At 43.5% G+C, this 19,487-nt stretch overlaps 1 protein-coding gene across 2 annotated transcripts in view; it reads left to right on the top strand.

Moving 5' to 3' along the window:
• Positions 1-14,095, top strand: part of LOC143963808 (sodium/potassium/calcium exchanger 1-like) — a 143,761-nt gene extending 129,666 nt beyond the window's left edge. For both annotated transcript variants that reach the window (XM_077473540.1, XM_077473539.1), the window contains 2 exons: positions 5,456-5,622; positions 13,485-14,095. In XM_077473540.1, coding sequence (XP_077329666.1) covers positions 5,456-5,622; positions 13,485-13,734 — 417 coding nt within the window. In that variant the 3' untranslated portion in view covers positions 13,735-14,095. The remainder of the gene's footprint in view (positions 1-5,455; positions 5,623-13,484) is intronic.
• Positions 14,096-19,487: the final 5,392 nt, after the last annotated feature.

The following is a 19,487-nucleotide window of genomic DNA, read 5'->3' as shown; positions in this document are numbered from 1 at the left end:
CCATGGGCATGATACAAGAGATGGTCATAGACTGCAGACATGATACAAGAGATGGTCATAGACTGCAGACATTATACAAGAGATGGTCAGAGACTGCAGACATGATACAAGAGACGGTCATAGACTGCAGACATGATACAAGAGACGGTCATAGACTGCAGACATGATACAAGAGACGGTCATAGACTGCAGACATGATACAAGAGACGGTCATAGACTGCAGACATGATACAAGAGACGGTCATAGACTGCAGACATGATACAAGAGACGGTCATAGACTGCAGACATGATACAAGAGACGGTCATAGACTGCAGACATGATACAAGAGACGGTCATAGACTGCAGACATGATACAAGAGACGGTCATAGACTGCAGACATGATACAAGAGACGGTCATAGACTGCAGACATGATACAAGAGATGGTCAGAGAATGCAGACATGATACAAGAGATGTCAGAGAATGTGGACATAATACAAGAGATGGTCAGAGACTGCAGACAGGATACAGGAGATGGTCAGAGACTGCAGACATGATACAAGAGATGGTCACAGACTGCAGACATGATACAGGAGATGGTCAGAGGCTGCAGACATGATACAGGAGATGGTCAGAGGCTGCAGACATGATACAGGAGATGGTCAGAGGCTGCAGACATGATGCAGGAGATGGTCAGAGGCTGCAGACATAATACAAGAGATGGTCAGAGAATGCGGACATAATACAAGAGATGGTCAGAGAATGCAGACATGATACAGGAGATGGTCAGAGAATGCGGACATAATACAAGAGATGGTCAGAGGCTGCAGACATGATACAAGAGATGGTCAGAGAATGCGGACATAATACAAGAGATGGTCAGAGGCTGCAGACATGATACAAGAGATGTCAGAGAATGTGGATATAATACAAGAGATGGTCAGACTGCAGACAGGATACAAGAGATGGTCAGAGAATGCGGACATAATACAAGAGATGGTCAGACTGCAGACAGGATACAAGAGATGGTCAGAGAATGCGGACATAATACAAGAGATGGTCAGAGAATGCGGACATGGTATAGGAGTTGTTGGAGACTGGGAACATACTTCAGGAGCACTGCTGTTGACCAGTGAAATATTACATGAGACTGCTAGAAATCACTGCTATAACAGGGCAATAGAGAAACACAGGTGTCTGCAGGGGCCTCCTGAGGGCCACACAAAAAGTGCAAAAGGGCCAGATGCGCCAAATGCCACGCACAGAGAAACGGATTTCGACTGATAGTGAAGATATGATTGCAAGTTATCAATCACATATATCAGTTTCCATCATGTAATCTCATAATCTGAAATCGTAAAACGATCATATTCATGAACAAAGCATCTCATTGCTGCCAATCAATGTAAAACAACTGATAATATCTGGCCCTGGCCGATCCACTCAGTTTGATTGAATTAGAGTCTAAATCAACCAAGAGGAAAGTTATGGCTATCCAGTCATTTGCAGATTCAAAAGTTTTGATTAAATTGCATATCAATTAGATAAAAACAAAATGTATTTGTGTATGACCGCTATAACGCTCCTTTCACACTAGTGGCAGAGCTTACCTTCACACCCTGAAAAGTGATCTATGGTGGATCAATTTTCAGGAGGATGGTGAAAAAAAGGTTTGCAGGCATTCAGGAGGCAATACTACTGCCTCCTAGTGCCCTAACCCTTTTTTTATTTTTTGTCTTTTTTTTAAATTTTTTGCTGAATGGCAATTTTGCATTGCGGGATCGCACCACAACTGCAAAGTGTTTGACTGGTGTGCAGCATTGGCCCCATTCACTGGCACAGGAAACATAGGGGGCGGTGGTTCCTGTAACCTGCGAGTTACGTTGAAATTGCTGCACTGTGATGTGAGAAAAAAGAAAAATGGACCGGAAGGCCTGGTTCCCCTACCAGGCCTACCGGAAATAGGGGCGAGCTAAAGGACTATTGCGGTACATATATCAATATTTATACAAAGTAATTTAGACCAACATTAAAAAATAAACAACATTTATTAGGGTAATAATAAAATCATTTAACATATAAACAGGTACAGGTGGTGACGTATTTCTACTAGTTTCGCTCTGAATGAGCTTCTTCAGGAAATACATACATCTGTAAGGAAGTATAAATATATATAGTAGGTAACAAGAACAATCATATACAGATATCAATATGAGATAGAGGGGAAGAGAATGTACAATACAATATAAAAATATATAAATATATGCACTGTGATGTAAAGTATCGTGGCCATGACCATGTGTACTCACCCAAGCTACACCATATCCACTGTAAGTGGGCGGTAAAAATGACAGGCTTTTTTTTTTTTTTAAAACCCCCTGGCTGCCGTGTGAAAAGGAGTCTTACACCTCTACTAAACTTTCAAGACCCAAAATAAGTAACAAAAAAAAGGATAATGGATCCCTAAATTGTTACATAATACAGTAAATCCTAGAGAGGCATTTTTTTATATTGGTCAGAAGGGGGCACTCTCCTTCTGGAACATACACTTCATGGAAGTACTATATACACAGTGAGAAAAGTATTTGCTCCCCTGCTTGATTTTGCTCACTGACAAAGAAACGATCGGTCTATAATTTTAATGGTCGGTTTATTTTAACAGCGAGAGACAGAATAACAACAAAAATATCCAGAAAACCGCATTTCAAAAAAGTTATAAATAAAAAAAAAATTAAAAAAAAGTTATAAATTGATTCGCATTTTAATTGGTGAAATAAGTATTTGACCCCTTTGCAAAACATGACTTGGTACTTGGTGGTAAGACCCTTGTTGGCAATCACAGTGGTCAGACGTTTCTTGTAGTTGACCACCAGGTTGGCACACATCTCTGGAGGGATTTTGTCCCACTCCTCTTTGCAGATCCTCTCCAAATCATTAAAGTTTTGAGGCCGACGTTTGGTAACTCGAATCTTCGGCTCCCTACACATATCTTCTATGGGATTAAGGACTGGAGACTGGCTAGGCCACTCCAGGACCTTAATGTGCTTCTTCTTGAGCCACTCATTTGTTGATTTGGCTAATTGTTTTGGGTCATTGTCATGCTGGAATACTCACCCAATACCCTGGCTGAGGGAAGGAGGTTCTCATCCAGGATTTAATGGTACAAGACCCTGTCCATCATCCCTTTGATACAGTGAAGTTGTCCTGTCCCCTTAGCAGAAAAAAACCCCCAAAGCATAATGTTTCCACCTCCATGTTTGAATGTGGGAATGGTGTTCTTGGGGTCATAGGCAACATTCCTCCTCCTCCAAACACGGTGAGTTGAGTTGATGCCAAAGAGCTCGATTTTGGTCTCATCTGATCACAGCACTTTCATCCAGTTCTCCTCTGAATCATTCAGCAAACTTCAGATGGACCTGTACATGAGCTTTCTTGAGCAGGGGGACTTTGCGGGCGCTGCAGGATTTCAGTCCTTCACAGCATAGTGGGTTACCAATTGTTTTATTGATGACTATGGTCCCGGCTGCCTTGAGATCATTGACAAGGTTCTCCCGTGTAGTTCTGGGCTGATTCCTCACCGTTCTCATGATCATTGAAAGTCCACGAGGTGAGATCTTGCATGGAGCGCCAGACCGAGGGAGATTGACAGTTCGCACCAACTGTTGTCACCCTCTCACCAAGGTGCTTGGCGATGGTCTTCTAGCCCATTTCAGCCTTGTGCAGGTCTACAATCTTGTCCCTAACAACCTTGGACAGCTCTTTGGTCTTGGCCATGGTGGCGATATAGGAATCCCTTTCAGAGAGTGCTCCTAATCTCAGCTCGTTACCTGTATAGAAGACACCTGTGAGCCAGAAATCTTGCTGATTGACAGGGGATTAAATACTTATAATGAACAGAAAAGACGCGCACTCACATAGCCACATCCGTAAATTGAGGGAATAAACAAGAAAAAGGTGTATTATAACAGTAAACCTAGGTCGGACTTTGAAGGCATAGGAAACAAGGAGGAGGTATGAAAATAAACACCATTTATTGAATAAAATACACAACATGAATAGAACAGTACAGAAAAATTTAAAATCATGTATACGAATACATAATGTGCCGTGAGTCATGTATTCATATACATGATATTTAATTTTTCTGTACTGTTCTATTTTCTTGTTTATTCCCTGGGATTAAATACGTATTTCTCTCATTAACCACTTCCCGACCAGCGCACGACGATGTACGTCGACAGAATGGCACGGGCAGGCATATTGGCTTACAGGTACGTCCAATATTCGATGCCGCCCTGCCATCGGGAGCGCGCCGCCGGCGGCGCGCTCCCGCGCTGGTCGGGACCCCCGTGAGTCCGGTCGCGGGACCCGCGGACTCGATCGCCGCGGGCATCCCCGCGATCGTCTCACGGAGCAGCCGAATGGAGGAAATGCTGTGTAAACAACATTTTTCCATTCTGCCTAGCAACTAGTGACGCTGATCTCTGCTCTATGTGATTGGAGCAGAGATCAGTGTACACTAAATGAAAGCCCAACCCCCTCACAGTCAGTAACACACCCCTAGGAACACTTAACCCCTACACTGCCACCCACTGGTTAACCCTTTCACTGCCAGTGTCATTTACACAGGAATCACTGCATTTATATAGCAGTGATTACTGTATAAATGACAATGGTCCCAAAAATGTGTCAAAAATGTCCGATGTGTCTGCCATAATGCCGCAGTCACAATAAAAATCGCTGATCGCCGCCATTACTAGTAAAAAAAAAAATAATAAAAAATTATTAATAAAAATGCTATAAAACTATCCCTATTTTGTAAACGCTATAACTTTTGCGCAAACCAATCAATAATCGCTTAGTGCGATTTTTTTTACCAAAAATATGTAGAAGAATACGTATCGGCCTAAACTGAGGGGAAAAAAATGTTTTTTTTATATATTTTTGGGGGATATTTATTATAACAAAAAGTAAAAAATAATGCGTTTTTTTCAAAATTGTCGCTTTATTTTTGTTTATAGCGCAAAAAATAAAAACCGCAGGGGTGATCAAATACCACCAAAAGAAAGCTCTATTTGTGGGAAAAAAAGGACGTCAATTTTGTTTGGGAGCCACGTCGCACGGCCGCGCAATTGTCAGTTAAAGCGACGCAGTGCCGAATCGCAAAAAGGGGTCTGGTCTTTGACCAGCAAATTGGTCCGGTCTGAAAGTGGTTAAAATACAAATAAATTTATGACTTTTTTGAAATGCGTTTTTCTGGTTTTGTTTGTTGTTATTCTGTCACTCGCAGTTAAAATGAACCGACCATTAAAATATTAGACTGTTCATTTCTTTGTCAGTGGGCAAACGTACAAAACTGGCATCAGTTGTTGTCTGGAATTGCTGTGTTATTATGGGGGGGGGGGGGGGGGGCATTTTTTAAGAGTTGAATAAACTTGAATAAACTTGCTGTGTTTTGTGTATCTTTTGACCAGGTGGGGGAAACCATTGGCATTTCGGAAGAGATTATGGGTTTGACCATACTTGCCGCCGGCACATCAATCCCGGATCTGATCACTAGTGTCATAGTGGCAAGGAAGGGCCTAGGAGACATGGCCGTTTCCAGCTCTGTGGGCAGCAACATATTTGATATCACTGTAGGGTGAGTATATAGAATGGAAGTGTGAAATTCATGGCCCAGTTCCCTGGTGTGATTAGGTGGCAATGTTGCCATGGACATTTTTTATCATCATTGCTGCCCAACTCAATTCTACTTTCCGTGTCAACACTTATAGGTGCAATGGGGTTGATTTACTAAAAGTAATGATGTGCATGTGATTGGGTATTCTTTTCAAAGTGAAATTTCACCGCATTCACTAAGCTAAGTGCAAACTCTCTTTGGTAAAAAGGAACAGCCTATTAGTGAATCACCTCTGATGCCAGAGCTAGCTCTTCATCCGATTTCACTGCCTGTTTCTGTTTTAACCCTTTAACTACCTTCCAGCCGAAATTCACATAGGCCTCATTTACACTTGTTGTTTGGAGGGGTGGGGTTGTAAAAAAAAAAAAAAAAAAAAAAAAAAAAAAGGCATCATCGTGGCCACCACCCCCGGCCAATTAATGGATTCATGCTGTGTATGCCCAACTCTGACCCCGCCATCTTGTCTGTTCACTGGCGTGACTAATCCAGTTATGGTGATCCTGTGCTCACAGTACCCTGAGCTGATACCAGGGGGCTCCTATGGTTTGCTGTTGCTTGTGGCTAGCGTTGCACCGATACTAGTATCAGTGCCGATACCAAGCATTTGCATGGAGTCCTTGTACTCGTGCAAATGCTCCGATGCTTAATCTGATACCTCCAGGAATGAAGAGGCATCACTCCCAGAAGTCAGTGGGTGGAGAAAAGACAGAAGGAGTCAACAAAACACTGGCAGGTAAGTTGGCAGGGGCGTGGGGCGTGGCCACTATGTTCCCAAGACAAAGGCTGAGTTTTCAGATTCGTTAACGGAAGTGACGTGTCGTCAGAACACCGTGACACCCACCTTGGTACACCCTGCACTTGGCCGCAGTAAGCCTGCAGTCAGAATGCGGCAGCAGAGTGTATCAAGATGGGCGTTGTGGTGTTCTGACGGAACGTCAATTTCCTTACCAAATCTGACGGGTATCCGATTTTGACAGAACACCTGGGATTTGTCTTGGGAAAACAAAACAACCTAAAAACTAATATTATTTAAAGTTGCAGTTAGGCCAATCTGTGCTCAATGCCCGTTAGTATTAATTATGCCAATTGCCAATCAGTGCTGCCCATCAGTACCGTCCATCATTGCCCATAAGTGCCGCCTATGAGTGCCCATCATTCAGTACCACCTATCAGTGCTCATCAGTGCTGCATATCAGAGCCAAATATCAGTTCAGTGCTTCATACTTGTGCCACCCCATCAGTGCTACATAAGAAGATATCATTAGTCTGTATTGTGCTTTGCAAACTGTCACATGACATTAAAAAATGTATCAGTAATTGATATCGGCGAGTACTTGAAAAAAAGTATCGGTACTTGTACTCAATCTTGAAAAAGTGGTATCAGTGCAACCCTAATTGTGGCCCTTGGGTTCAAAGTTCTGTGTGTTCAGAGATACCGCTACGCACACAACTGTTGTAAATGGTGTATGTTAGGCTGCTTTCACACTGGGGCGGTATTCAGGCGTTACAGCACTAAAAATAGCGCCTGTGTAACGCCTGAAAAAAACCGGCCCCTTTAACTCCAGTGTGAAAGCCGGAGGGCTTTCACACTGGAGCGATGCGCTGGCAGGACGGTGAAAAAAGTCCTGCTAGCCGCATCTTTGGAGAGGTGAAGGAGCGGTGTATTCACCACTCCTAAACCGCTCCTACCCATTGAAATCAATGGGACACCGCGGCAATACCGCCGGCAAAGCGCCGCTACAGCGGCGCTTTGCGGGCGGGTTTAACCCCTTTTCGGCCGCTAGCGGGGGTTAAAACCACCCCGCTAGCGCCCGCACACGGACGCTAAAACGACGGTAAAGCGCCGCTAAAAATAGCGGCACTTTACCGCCGACGCCGCTCCCGCCCCAGTGTGAAAGCAGCCTTAGCGATGTCAGAACAAGGTTGGTCATTCTCCTTTGTCCTCTCTCAACAATGAGGTGTTTTTGAAAATGTTTTGCCATTTTTCTCTGTAAACGCCTGAGTGTGTAGTGTCCTACAACTGAACCTTTAATGCCGCGTACACACGACCAGACTTGGACGAACTAGGTCGGACGGTCTTCCCGACGGACTTTCCGAATGAACGGACTTGGCCACACACAATCACACCCAAGTCAGATGGATTCGAACGTGATGACGTACGGCCGGACTACAATAAGAAAGTTCATAGCCAGTAGCCAATAGCTGCCCTAGCGTCGGTTTTTGTCCAATGGACGAGCATACACACAAGAGGATTTCTCCATAGGAACTGGGTCCGGTGGAGTTCCGGACAAAAAATTTAAAACGTTCTATTTCTAAAGTCCGTCAGATTTTCGGACAGCAAAGGCCGATGGAGCCTGCCCATCATCGAATTGTCTGACGGATTTGTTTGGTCGGACCTTTGCTGTCGAAAAAAGTCCGGTTGTGTGTACGCGGCATAATCCAGCGTCTTTCTTCCTTTTCAGCACAGAGGAACCCTTGAAACAACGTTCTGTTCTCAGGGAACCCCTACTAAAAGTTACTATCTACAACTCATGAAACATTAGAGTGATGGTCAATGGGAAGAATGCTCCTTACACTTGTGTACATTAGGAAGAATGAGCTAAAAAGATCGATATTATCAGAGGGAACTTATTTAAGAGGCAGAAATTGCTCATTGCTCGAGGAACCCCTAGCGATGTCTGGAGGAACCCTGGTTGAGAAACCTTAGTCTAAACCAAGCTTTATGTAGACTTCAGCCACATGATCTGGCAAATTATTTTCTAAACATACTCTAGTGCAGTGTTTCTCAGCCAAAGGCCCAATTTGTCCTGGAACAGTGTCATCAGTTGCTATGGTGCAGACGGGCCAGCCACCAGAACCATCACAACCATTGACGTTCTAGGGCCAGGCCATGCAGCATCCTTTGTTGCTACAGTAAGTTTTAGCAGAAGCTTCCAAACAACATCTGGATAAACTAAGGCCGCGTACACACGGGCGGACTGTTCGCCCAACTTTGTCCGCTGAACAGTGTTTGGGCGGACAGTCCGCTCGTGTGTGGGCTTTCAGCGGACAGTTTCAGCGGACAGTTTAACGAACAAGGTTTTTCGGAAATTCCGTAAAACTGTCCGCTGAAACCTTGTTTGAGCGAACAGTCCGCCCGTGTGTAGGCTTGTTCGTCAAACTAAGTTCCGCGCATGCTCAGAAAGGATTTACACGCCGAAAGTTATAATGCAGTGTATAGGACGTCGTATTTTTCGTCCCGTCGTACGTGCCGTTCACGTCATCGCGCACGGTTTCAGCAAACTGTTCGTTCGTCGTGTGTGGCCATGTCCGTCCATGCTAATTTTGAGCGGACTGTTTGCCGAAACAGTTTGACGGACAAAGTTGGGCGAACAGTCCCCGCGTGTGTACGCGGCCTAAGCGGCTATACAGGTGGAGCAGTTTACTTAAACAAATGTTGGTGTGTCACCTGTGATGCCTTAATGTGATTATATAGGCTATTTTCTTTAAAAAAAATACCCGCTCTGTGTAAAGGTTTTGCACACCGCAGCCCAGTCTTCTTCTTTTTGGATCCCCCGCCGGTGGTCCTGGCAATCCCCCTAGTCAAGTGCCTCCATAGCAAGCCTCTTGCTATGGGGGCACTTCAACAGACTCGCTCACAAGCTGCGCTCCTGTGAATGGGCATTGTCCATTCATTGGCTCACTGGCTGTGATTGATTTTATCTACTTGACCTCCGGAAAGTTTTTACCCCCATGACCGGATAATTTTTTTTCTATTCAGCACTGTGCTAATTTAACTGGAAATTGCGAGGTCGTGCAACACTGTACGAAAATGAGATTTTTATCATTTTTTTTTTTCCAGACAAATAGAGCTTTCTTTTGGTGGTATTTAACCACCTCAATACCGGGCACTTACACCCCCTTCCTGCCCAGGCCATTTTTCAGCTTTCAGAGCTGTCGCACTTTGAATGACAATTGCGCGGTCATGCTACACTGTAACCATGTGAAATTGTTATTTTTTTTCACACACAAATAGAGCTTTCTTTTGGTGGTATTTAATCACACCTGGGTTTATTTTTTCCAAAACAAAAGACTAAAAATTTTGAAAAAAAAAATAGTTTTTCTTAGCTTCTGTCTGTACATTTTTAAAATAAGTAATTTTTCCCCTTCGATGATGGGCGCTGATGAGGTGGCACTTGTGGGCACTGATGAGGAGGCACAAATATGCCGCACTTATGGGCACTGATGGTTGGCACTGGGCACAGATAGGCGGCACAGACTGGCATCACTAATTAGACATGTGCATTTCATTTCGTTCCGAATCAAAATTCGGACGAATTTTCATTATTCGGACATTCAGATGCATCCGAATTACCTAATTACAATGCTAACGAATTCGAACGAAATTCGAAAAAATTACATTTTTCGACCCGAATTTGGGGCCACGTATCTCGGGGCCACTTGCGACTAGAAACCCCAAATTTGGTATGCAAACACAGTAGAACTAGCACTACAATCTCTCCAAATGGGGTTTCTAGCTCCAAGTGACCCCGAGTTACGGGGCCCCAAAGTCTGGTCGCAAAATGTCAAGCATTTTTCTGCAGCAGAGAATGACATTTTGTGACCCAACTTTGGGGCCACGTATCTCGGAGTCACTTTTAGCTAGAAACACCAAATTTAGTATACAAACACAATAGAACTAGCACTACAACATCTCCAAATTTGGGGTTTCTAGCACCAAGTGACCCCGAGATACATGGACCTAAAGTCGGGTCGCAAAATATTTTCGAATCCGGTTGAAATAGTTTCCAATGCAGTTGAAATAATTTCGAATCATGTTGAAATCATTTCGAAAATATTTCAACCAAATTCGAAAATATTTCTACCGGATTCGAAATTATTTCAACTGCATTGGAAACGATTTCAACCGGATTCGAAAATATTTTGCGACCCGACTTTAGGTCCATGTATCTCGGGGTCACTTGGTGCTAGAAACCCCAAATTTGGAGATGTTGTAGTGCTAGTTCTATTGTGTTTGTGTACCAAATTTGGGGTTTCTACCTCTAAGTGTCCCCGAGTTACGGGGCCCCAAAGTCGGATCGCAAAATGTCAAGCGCTTTTCTGCAGCAGAGAATGACATTTTGTGACCCGACTTTGGAGCCACGTATCTCGGGGTCACTTATAGCTAGAAACACCAAATTTGGCACTACAACATCTCCAAATTTGGGGTTTCTAGCACCAAGTGACCCCAAGATACATGGCCCTAAAGTCGGGTCACAAAATATTTTCGAATCCGGTTGAAATAGTTTCCAATGCAGTTGAAATAATTTCGAATCATGTTGAAATCATTTTGAATCCGGTAGAAATATTTTCGAATTTGGTTGAAATATTTTCGAATGCGACCGATTTTTCGAATTCAGTAGAAAACGAAACGAAATCCGAAAACTAATTTAACAAATTTAACTAATATAACTAAACGAAATTAATTAATTAACAAATTAAAACGAAACTAAACTAAACGAATTTTTTCCTTTTGCACATGTCTATCACTAATGGCCACTGATTGCTGGCAGTGGTGGGCAATCATTGCTGGCACTAGTAGGCACTTAATTGTAATCAGGGCACTGATGATCAGTACCCCGATTACATAGCTAGCTGTCCCCTGTGAGGAGATATCGCTGATCGGCTCTCCTCTCCTCACACTCTGTCAGTGTGAGGGGAGGACCGCCGATTACTGCCATCATCCGTGTTTACATGTGGACACAGCCGATCACATGGTTAAAGAGCCGCGGGTCTTTACACAAATCGGGAGTTGTGCCGTGTCCTAGCAACGCGGCGCAGCCGCGATCGCCGCGCTGCGTCCACCCAGAACGAGAGCCACACCACCCAGCTGTCATTTTTTGCTATATAAACAACAAAAGACCAAAAATGTTGAAAAAAAACAAAAACCAAAAAAAACGAATTTTCTTTGTTTCTGTTATAAAAATAAGCAAACAAATAATCTTTCTTCATAAATTTAGGCAAAAAGGTATAATGCATTCGGCTACATTTCTTTGGTACAAATAACCCAAATCAGCGTATATTATTTAATCGGTGTGAAAGTTATAGAGTCCACCATCTATTGTACATATGTTTAAAAATGTATCAATCCTGATGTACTGATGGCCTATCTCCTTTCTTGAGGCCCTAAAAATGTCAGCACAGCACAAATACCTCCCCCCCCCCCATGACCCCTTTTTGGAAAGTAAACAATATAGTAGGCTTGTGCAATTCGTTTCGTAACGAATCGAAATTCGGCCGAATTTTGCATCTTTCGGACATTCGGATGCATCCGAATGTCCGAATAAAAAAATAACAAATTACAACGAATACGAAAGAAATATAACGAATGAATTCAAATGAATTCGACATGATTCGAAATTATTTCAACCGCATTCGAAATTATTTCAACATGATTCGACATTATTTCAACCGCATTCGAAAATATTTTGTGACCCGAATTTAGGGCCATATATCTCGGGGTCACTTGGTGCTAGACACTTCAAATTTGGATATGTTGTATTGCTAGTATTATTGTGTTTGCATACCAAATTTGGGGTTTCTAGCTATAAGTGACCCCAAGATATGTGGCCCCAAAATGTTATTAGTTATTAGAGCAGAGAATGACATTTTGCGACCCGATTTTGGGGCCACATATCTCGGGGTCACTTATAGCTAGAAACCCCAAATTTGAAGTGTCTAGCTCCAAGTGACCCTGAGATACATGGCCCTAAAGTCGGGTCACAAAATATTTTCGAATGTGGTTGAAATAATGTCGAATCATGTTGAAATCATTTCGAATCCGGTAGAAATATTTTCGAATTTGGTTGAAATATTTTCGAATGTGCCCGATTTTTCGAATTCGGTAGAAAACTAAACGAAATCCGAAAACGAATTTAAGGAAGTTAACGAATATAACTAAACGAAATTAATGAATTAACGAATTAAAACGAAACGAAACTAAACGAATTTTTTCCTTTTGCACATGTCTACAATATAGTAAGAGGCATGGCAAGTTTTTTTGAAGCTGTAATGTTTTGTAAAATGAAGAAATAAAATAAAATGTTTAGGCTTTTATTTATGACTTCTTGTTTACTATTGTGATGCTGTGATTTGCCCACAGCTATCACACGGTGCAGGGTGCTGTGATTGGCCCAGGTGCCACGTGATCACTGGTGACCAATCACAGATCACACACACAGTAGTAAACAATTATGTCATGAATGGATTCCATTCATGACTCTTGCTTAATAAGTGACCTGTGATTGCATAGCATAGTGATATCTGGTCACAGCGGCTCGATATCAAGCACCGCAATCTGCTGCGTATGGTTGACACAGGCGGCTGCAGAGCACAAGAGGAGGCGTGCAGTGCGCATGTGCACATCGCTGTGCCTGGGGTAGACGCCCGGCTGCAGTAAATACACTGCTGGTGGTTTGGCAAGTGGTTAATTATTTGGTATATTTGGTTTCTGTTTATAATTTTTGATATAAAATATGGACTTGCTATTCTTTCAGTATTTTTAATCAATAAATTGACTGCATACAGCAACACCTCAAACCAAGCTGGCTTGCTCACAAGGACAGGGGAAGACATTTCAAAGATGAAATGTGATTGGCTGCAAACGGTAACATGTCTTCTTTGAAGAGTTTTCACCAATCATAATCAATGGGCTTTTGTACTTTGCTGCAAAATGACAGTGGCAGAATGAAAATTTGAATTTGACTGTTTTATGGCAATGGATACAGTATATATTGTGGACCCATTACTAAACAAGGCTCCATGTGTCTCCTATTTGTTGGCAGGTTACCGGTCCCCTGGTTCCTCTTCTCCGTGTTTAACGGTTTCAGTCCTGTGGCGGTCAGCAGCAACGGCCTGTTCTGCGCCATCGTCCTCCTGTTCCTGATGCTCCTCTTTGTTATATTCTCCATCGCTACCTGCAAGTGGAGAATGAACAAGCTGTTGGGATTCACCATGTTCACACTGTACTTTGTGTTCGTCATCGTCAGTGTGATGCTGGAGGACAGAATTATTGTGTGCCCTGTATCTATATAAGCCCAACCTAAGCACCCACAAACACCCAACCCCACCAAGCATAGGGCACCCACAAACCATCGCTTCACCATCCACTGATAACATACAGGGTGTGAACAGTCATAAATATATTTTCTTATTCTTATTTTTTATATACTACCTAGTAGCCAGCAACGTAACCGGCTAGGAAAGGGACTCTTGAATCTCAGCCTAGGAACTCCTTCCCTGACCTGTACACGGACTATGCACACAAATGTTACATGCTCTTATATAACAATTAAATCTACCCCCTACCATTAGACATGTCTGCCAAGAACTATGTGAATTCAGTTAATATTTTTAAACATATTATGTAAACTTAAATTAAAACATTTTGATGGTGGTTTTCTTTGATGAAGAGTATTATTGGTCAAGTTGGAATAGCCTTACTGTTTTTTCTTTAATGAGAATAGGTTGTGCGAAAAAGTGATTTGTCCCAGGGAGTAGGATGTGTAGAGGAAGGGTCCTTCAGCCATGTGGAAAGATGAGCTTGGGCTTCCTCTGAACTCATTTCTAACTCCTACCTCATCCCTAATCCAAACACCGACCTCATCCCTAACCCAACCACTGACCTCATCCCTAACCCAACCACCGACCTCATCCCTAACCCAAACACCGACCTCATCCCTAACCCAAACACCGACCTCATCCCTAACCCAACCACCGACCTCATCCCTAACCCAAACACCGACCTCATCCCTAACCCAAACACCGACCTCATCCCTAACCCAAACACCGACCTCATCCCTAACCCAAACACCGACCTCATCCCTAACAAAACCACCGACCTCATCCCTAACCCAACCACCGACCTCATCCCTAACCCAACCACCGACCTCATCCCTAACCCAAACACCGACCTCATCCCTAACCCAACCACCGACCTCATCCCTAACCCAAACACCGACTTCATCCCTAACCCAAACACCGACCTCATCCCTAACCCAACCACCGACCTCATCCCTAACCCAACCACCGACCTCATCTTTAACCCAAAATCCGAACTGATCTCAAACCCATCTCTGACCTCATCTTTAACCCAAAATCTAAACTCATCTCTGATCTCAACTCTAATCTGACCGCGTCTCTAACCCTAACTCTGACCACGTCTCTAACCCTAACTCTGACCACGTCTCTAACCCTAACTCTGACCACGTCTCTAACCCTAACTCTGACCACGTCTCTAACCCTAACTCTGACCACGTCTCTAACCCTAACTCTGACCACGTCTCTAACCCTGACCACATCTCTAACCCTGACCACATCTCTAACCCTAACCCTGACCACGTCTCTACCCTAACCCTGACCACGTCTCTACCCTAACCCTGACCACGTCTCTACCCTAACCCTGACCACGTCTCTACCCTAACCCTGACCACGTCTCTACCCTAACCCTGACCACATTGCTACCCTAACTTTGACCACATCTTTAACCAAAACTCAGAACTTATCTCTGTGACGGATCCAATCCCACACTCCGATTGAGTGCTTCCGTCAGTATACCGCTTCCTAAGTCTGAATATAGATATCAGATATTCCAACCGCTCACAAGCACAAAACAAGACGTCACTTGCTTAGCTGCTCAACGTGGACCGATTTATTAGAAACAAAATGACAAGTATTTATAATACAGTAGAAGACTAAAACCTAACCTGATTAGCATGAGTCAATTATCTAATCATTGACCCAGACTAGTTGTCTGAGAGATAAGACTTTTCAGGGTAAGACTTTGTCTCCTAGCTCTCTGACTATTCAATTCACATTACCATAAACATAAACACAGGGTTAATTAGCACAAACAACAATGTGTGGAATACTCTTACAAGCCAGACTAGACTCATTTACACAACAGACAGCTGGCTGGAGTTGACATTAGCATCTAACAGTTTGTGTCCCAACAGTGCGATTCAGTCTATTGCTAACATAGCAAATACATATCCTTAGTCTGTGTGTCTTCGGGGGGGACATGGTTCTGAATCCAAGTAACACCACCTCGGGGTCCCCAAGCATACAGCTCACAAAGAGCACCGTTCCCCCAAATGCCAGGGCCCATAATTGCAAGGCAAGAGGCTTGCATTCTGTCCCCTTCAACAGCCTCTGTCCCGGCTAGGTCTGTCAAAATCTGTAACCCAACTCTGGTCTCATCTTTAACCGAAACTCCGAACTCACCTCTAACCCAACTCTGATCTCATCTTTACCCCATACTCAAAAATCTCTGACATCTTTAACCCAAAATCCAAACTCATCTCTGATCTCAACTCCTCTCCAACCCAACTCTGACCTAACCCAAATCCTACCTCATCTCTAACCTGATCTCATCACTAATCAAACTCTAAACTCATTTCCAAACCAAACTCATCTCCAACCTTACTTTGGCCGCATATTTTACCACATCTTTAACCCGAACACTCAAACCCAGTTCTTTGTACTCCAGTGAGATGCACAGTTGGGAATGACCCAGCAGAAAAAGTGAGAGTTCAGGTTAGAAATGAGTTTGGAGGTCAGAGGATGCCTAAGTTTATCTTTAGTCTGATCACAACTATATGTCGGACACTGACTTATGAATGATGGAACTGCTATGTAACGCCCTGATATCTTTGACCAGGCATGTGATTGAATAACCTCTTCTAAGGACATAGTCAACGGTGTAAGTACAGACAGGTTTCAGGTTATATGGGAACAGTCAACATTTACAACGCATTTGCAAAGCTTTCAGACAGCTTTAAGCAGCTTTTCAAAAACCTTTGAAGCACCAAAATCTACGTCCATCTTTCTGACCACGTTTCATGTTACACCCATATTCAAGGTTTAGCATAAAACATGGTCAAAGTCCACAGACCCCCACCCCCAAACTGCCCCATACCCCTTATTTGTAGAATCCCGGGGGATCTGGTCTACGCCAGCTCCTGTTAAGGCCTCATGCACACAGGACGTTTTGCCATCTCTCCTAGACTCCTTTGGCAGAAAAAAACGATTGTAAACTTGTGAAAAGTGTTTAGGAGCGTCAAACGCTTGGGCATTAATCCATTTAATTGGGCATAACAATCATTTATTCTGGCCATTGAGATGAATTGACCAACAAGTGCTAAATGGGTCTAGCGCTCCGAAGCGTTTAGATATTTGTTTTTTGCCAAAACTCTGCTGCTGTTGAACACACAAGGCTGTGGGGTGTTCTTCTGCCTCCAAACCTCTATGTGTCTTCACATGGCTCTGTCCACACACCGACATTTATTCATTCACAGAGATCTGTGATTAAAAAGGCTACAAGTCTCATCTGCCCACCATGGCACAGGGATTGGGGGTTCTCAGTGGGGCATAAGTGTGGTAACGTCACAGCACTTGTATCTCATTGACACCATCTTCAGCTCAGTACAGGTCTGGGCTGGAGAAGACTCTGCAGGAGCTAGCAGGGCATTACACCCACCATCTACTGATCGCAGCTGCAAAGCTTAAGGCCTCTTTCACACGGGACAGATCCGTGACGATCCGCCCCGTGAACATCCTCTTGCTCAGCGGGGGTCGCTCCGTCGATCCCCGCTGAGCAGGAAGATGACAGGTCCGTCTCTGAACTGTGCAGGGACGGACCTGTCAGAACGCCGCTCTCCCCTATGGGAGATTGGATGGAGGACGGACCATAGAGTCCATCGTCACCCGATCCGATGGCGGATAGAAAAGTAGGTTTTTCCTCCGTTACACTTTTTCGAATCGGAGCGGGTCGGATGTCAGCGGACGTGTCACCGCTGACATCCGACGCTTCATAGAGGTCTATGGAGCATCTGTTTAGGTCCGCCTAAAAAAACTGACAGGGGGACCTGAACGGATCGGCCGTGTGAAAGAGGCCTTACATCCTTCAATGCACATTTTTTATTTTTGCAATAAGTGTGCATTTGTTGTTATAATTTTTTTTGCAAATGGTAGAATTTTTTGTTCCAGTTTAGGGATGTTGAGCTGAGATCTTAGTGGGAGTGCTGCCTGTCACGTATAACAAAAAAAACAAAAAAATAAATAAAAAAAAACACCACACTGGACAAGTTTCAGAAGGCTTAGTTTACACTGTGTTTGGGGGGACAGTAAAAACACATCTCTACTACCCCCAACTGCTTCCCCTAAGCTGCGAAGAGGATGGGTGGTATATACATGTTTGCAATTTCCTGCTGCGCACTGGCTCCCAGGAGATGTGTGCCATAATTCCCAGGAGTCAGTGGGCAGTGCCGCCTCTCAGCATCGCGAGGTTGATGGCAACCAGAGAAGTTTCCTGCGCTGCGACGTGTGTTTATTGCACATGTGCGAGATTGTGAGGTGCATGCTGGGTAGCCAGCAGCACCTTATCCCAGAAAATTATCCTAGTGGGCTTCACGTGCCCACAAGCAAGATGGAAGCGTGCATATAGAAAACAAAGGTTCGTTTTCTAAAAAAAAAAATATAGCGGCGGTATTACCAACATTAGCTATTGCAAAACGAGATTAGGATCATCACAACAGATGGCTTTGAAAGAAAAATGTAATATGTCGGTGAAACTCCGCTTTAAATGCATGTCAGGACCAGGGTCTGAACCACCTGGGATGCTGGACAGCCCCATGGACAATTCCTTGAATGATCTTGCATTGAATCCACAGCATACAGGCACATGAGGCTCAAAATGGAAGGAGGGAAAGCCAGAGGATATTCTTTGGTCACACGTTGAAACCAAAAATCTAAGAAAGGTTCCACATAGTGTGATATCATTTAAAAATTGCATTTATTTTAAAAAAAGTAACAATGGAACACTCACGTTTATGAAGCGCATGCAAAGCTCATATAAGGACATGAAGAGGCGCAGTATTGTTGGCAGAGGTCGATCCGACGCGTTTCATCTGCTTAGACGTCATCTGGGGTATGATATTTTTCATTTATATTCACACTATTTTTTCACTTGGTGGACTATTTTTATATTTCATTGTGTATTTTACTGATAACATATATTGTCATTATTATATATTGTCTTTTTTATATATATAAGCGCTGCATTTTATTACATGATCACATTTTTTGCTGTTGTCTCCGGCTGTGCTGGCTGCTGTATATTTATACCTTTCTTCTTTCAAAGCGCAATAATTCCCCTCCTTTTTTTGTTTTGAAGTCCTATTTTGGCCCTGACTTTACACTTCCTGTTTGCCAGATTATTACCAACAGTGAAAACCACTTTAAAATGTTTTTGAACTAAAAGCTGTTTGTATTTTACCATATCAAGGGCAAGTGACAAGGTGCTTATCGCAGTCCTGTCTTATGCCCCGTACACACGCTCGAACATTCCGACGACAAAATCTGTCAGATTTTTTTTTGTAGATAGATTTTGTCCCAAACTTTTCTCGCATACACACGGTCGCACAAAGTTATCGGAAAATCCGATCGTTCAGAACGCGGTGACGTACAACTTGTATGACGGGACTATAAAGGGGCCAGTAGCCAATAGCTTTAGTCTTGTAATTTATTCCGAGCATGCGTGGCACTTTGTCCGTCGGAATTGTTTACACACGATTGGAATTTAAACGATCGTATTTTGCTGTCGGAAAATTTTAGATCCTGCTCTCAAACTTTGTGTGCCGGAAATTCTGACGGAAGAAGTCAGATGGAGCCCACACACACAATTGGATTTTCCGACAACACGATCCGATCGCACATTTTCCGTCGGAAAGTCCGACCGTGTGTCGATCACTAAAAGTGCTGCCTCAAACTTCGCTCTTCAAAGAGCTGAA

Source organism: Lithobates pipiens, unplaced genomic scaffold, assembly GCF_037356315.1.
Source record: "Lithobates pipiens isolate NorthernLeopardFrog02 unplaced genomic scaffold, aLitPip1_a1.2 Scaffold_8, whole genome shotgun sequence".
Classification (NCBI taxonomy): Eukaryota; Metazoa; Chordata; class Amphibia; order Anura; family Ranidae; genus Lithobates; species Lithobates pipiens.
This window is presented reverse-complemented; position numbering and strand designations above follow the sequence as displayed.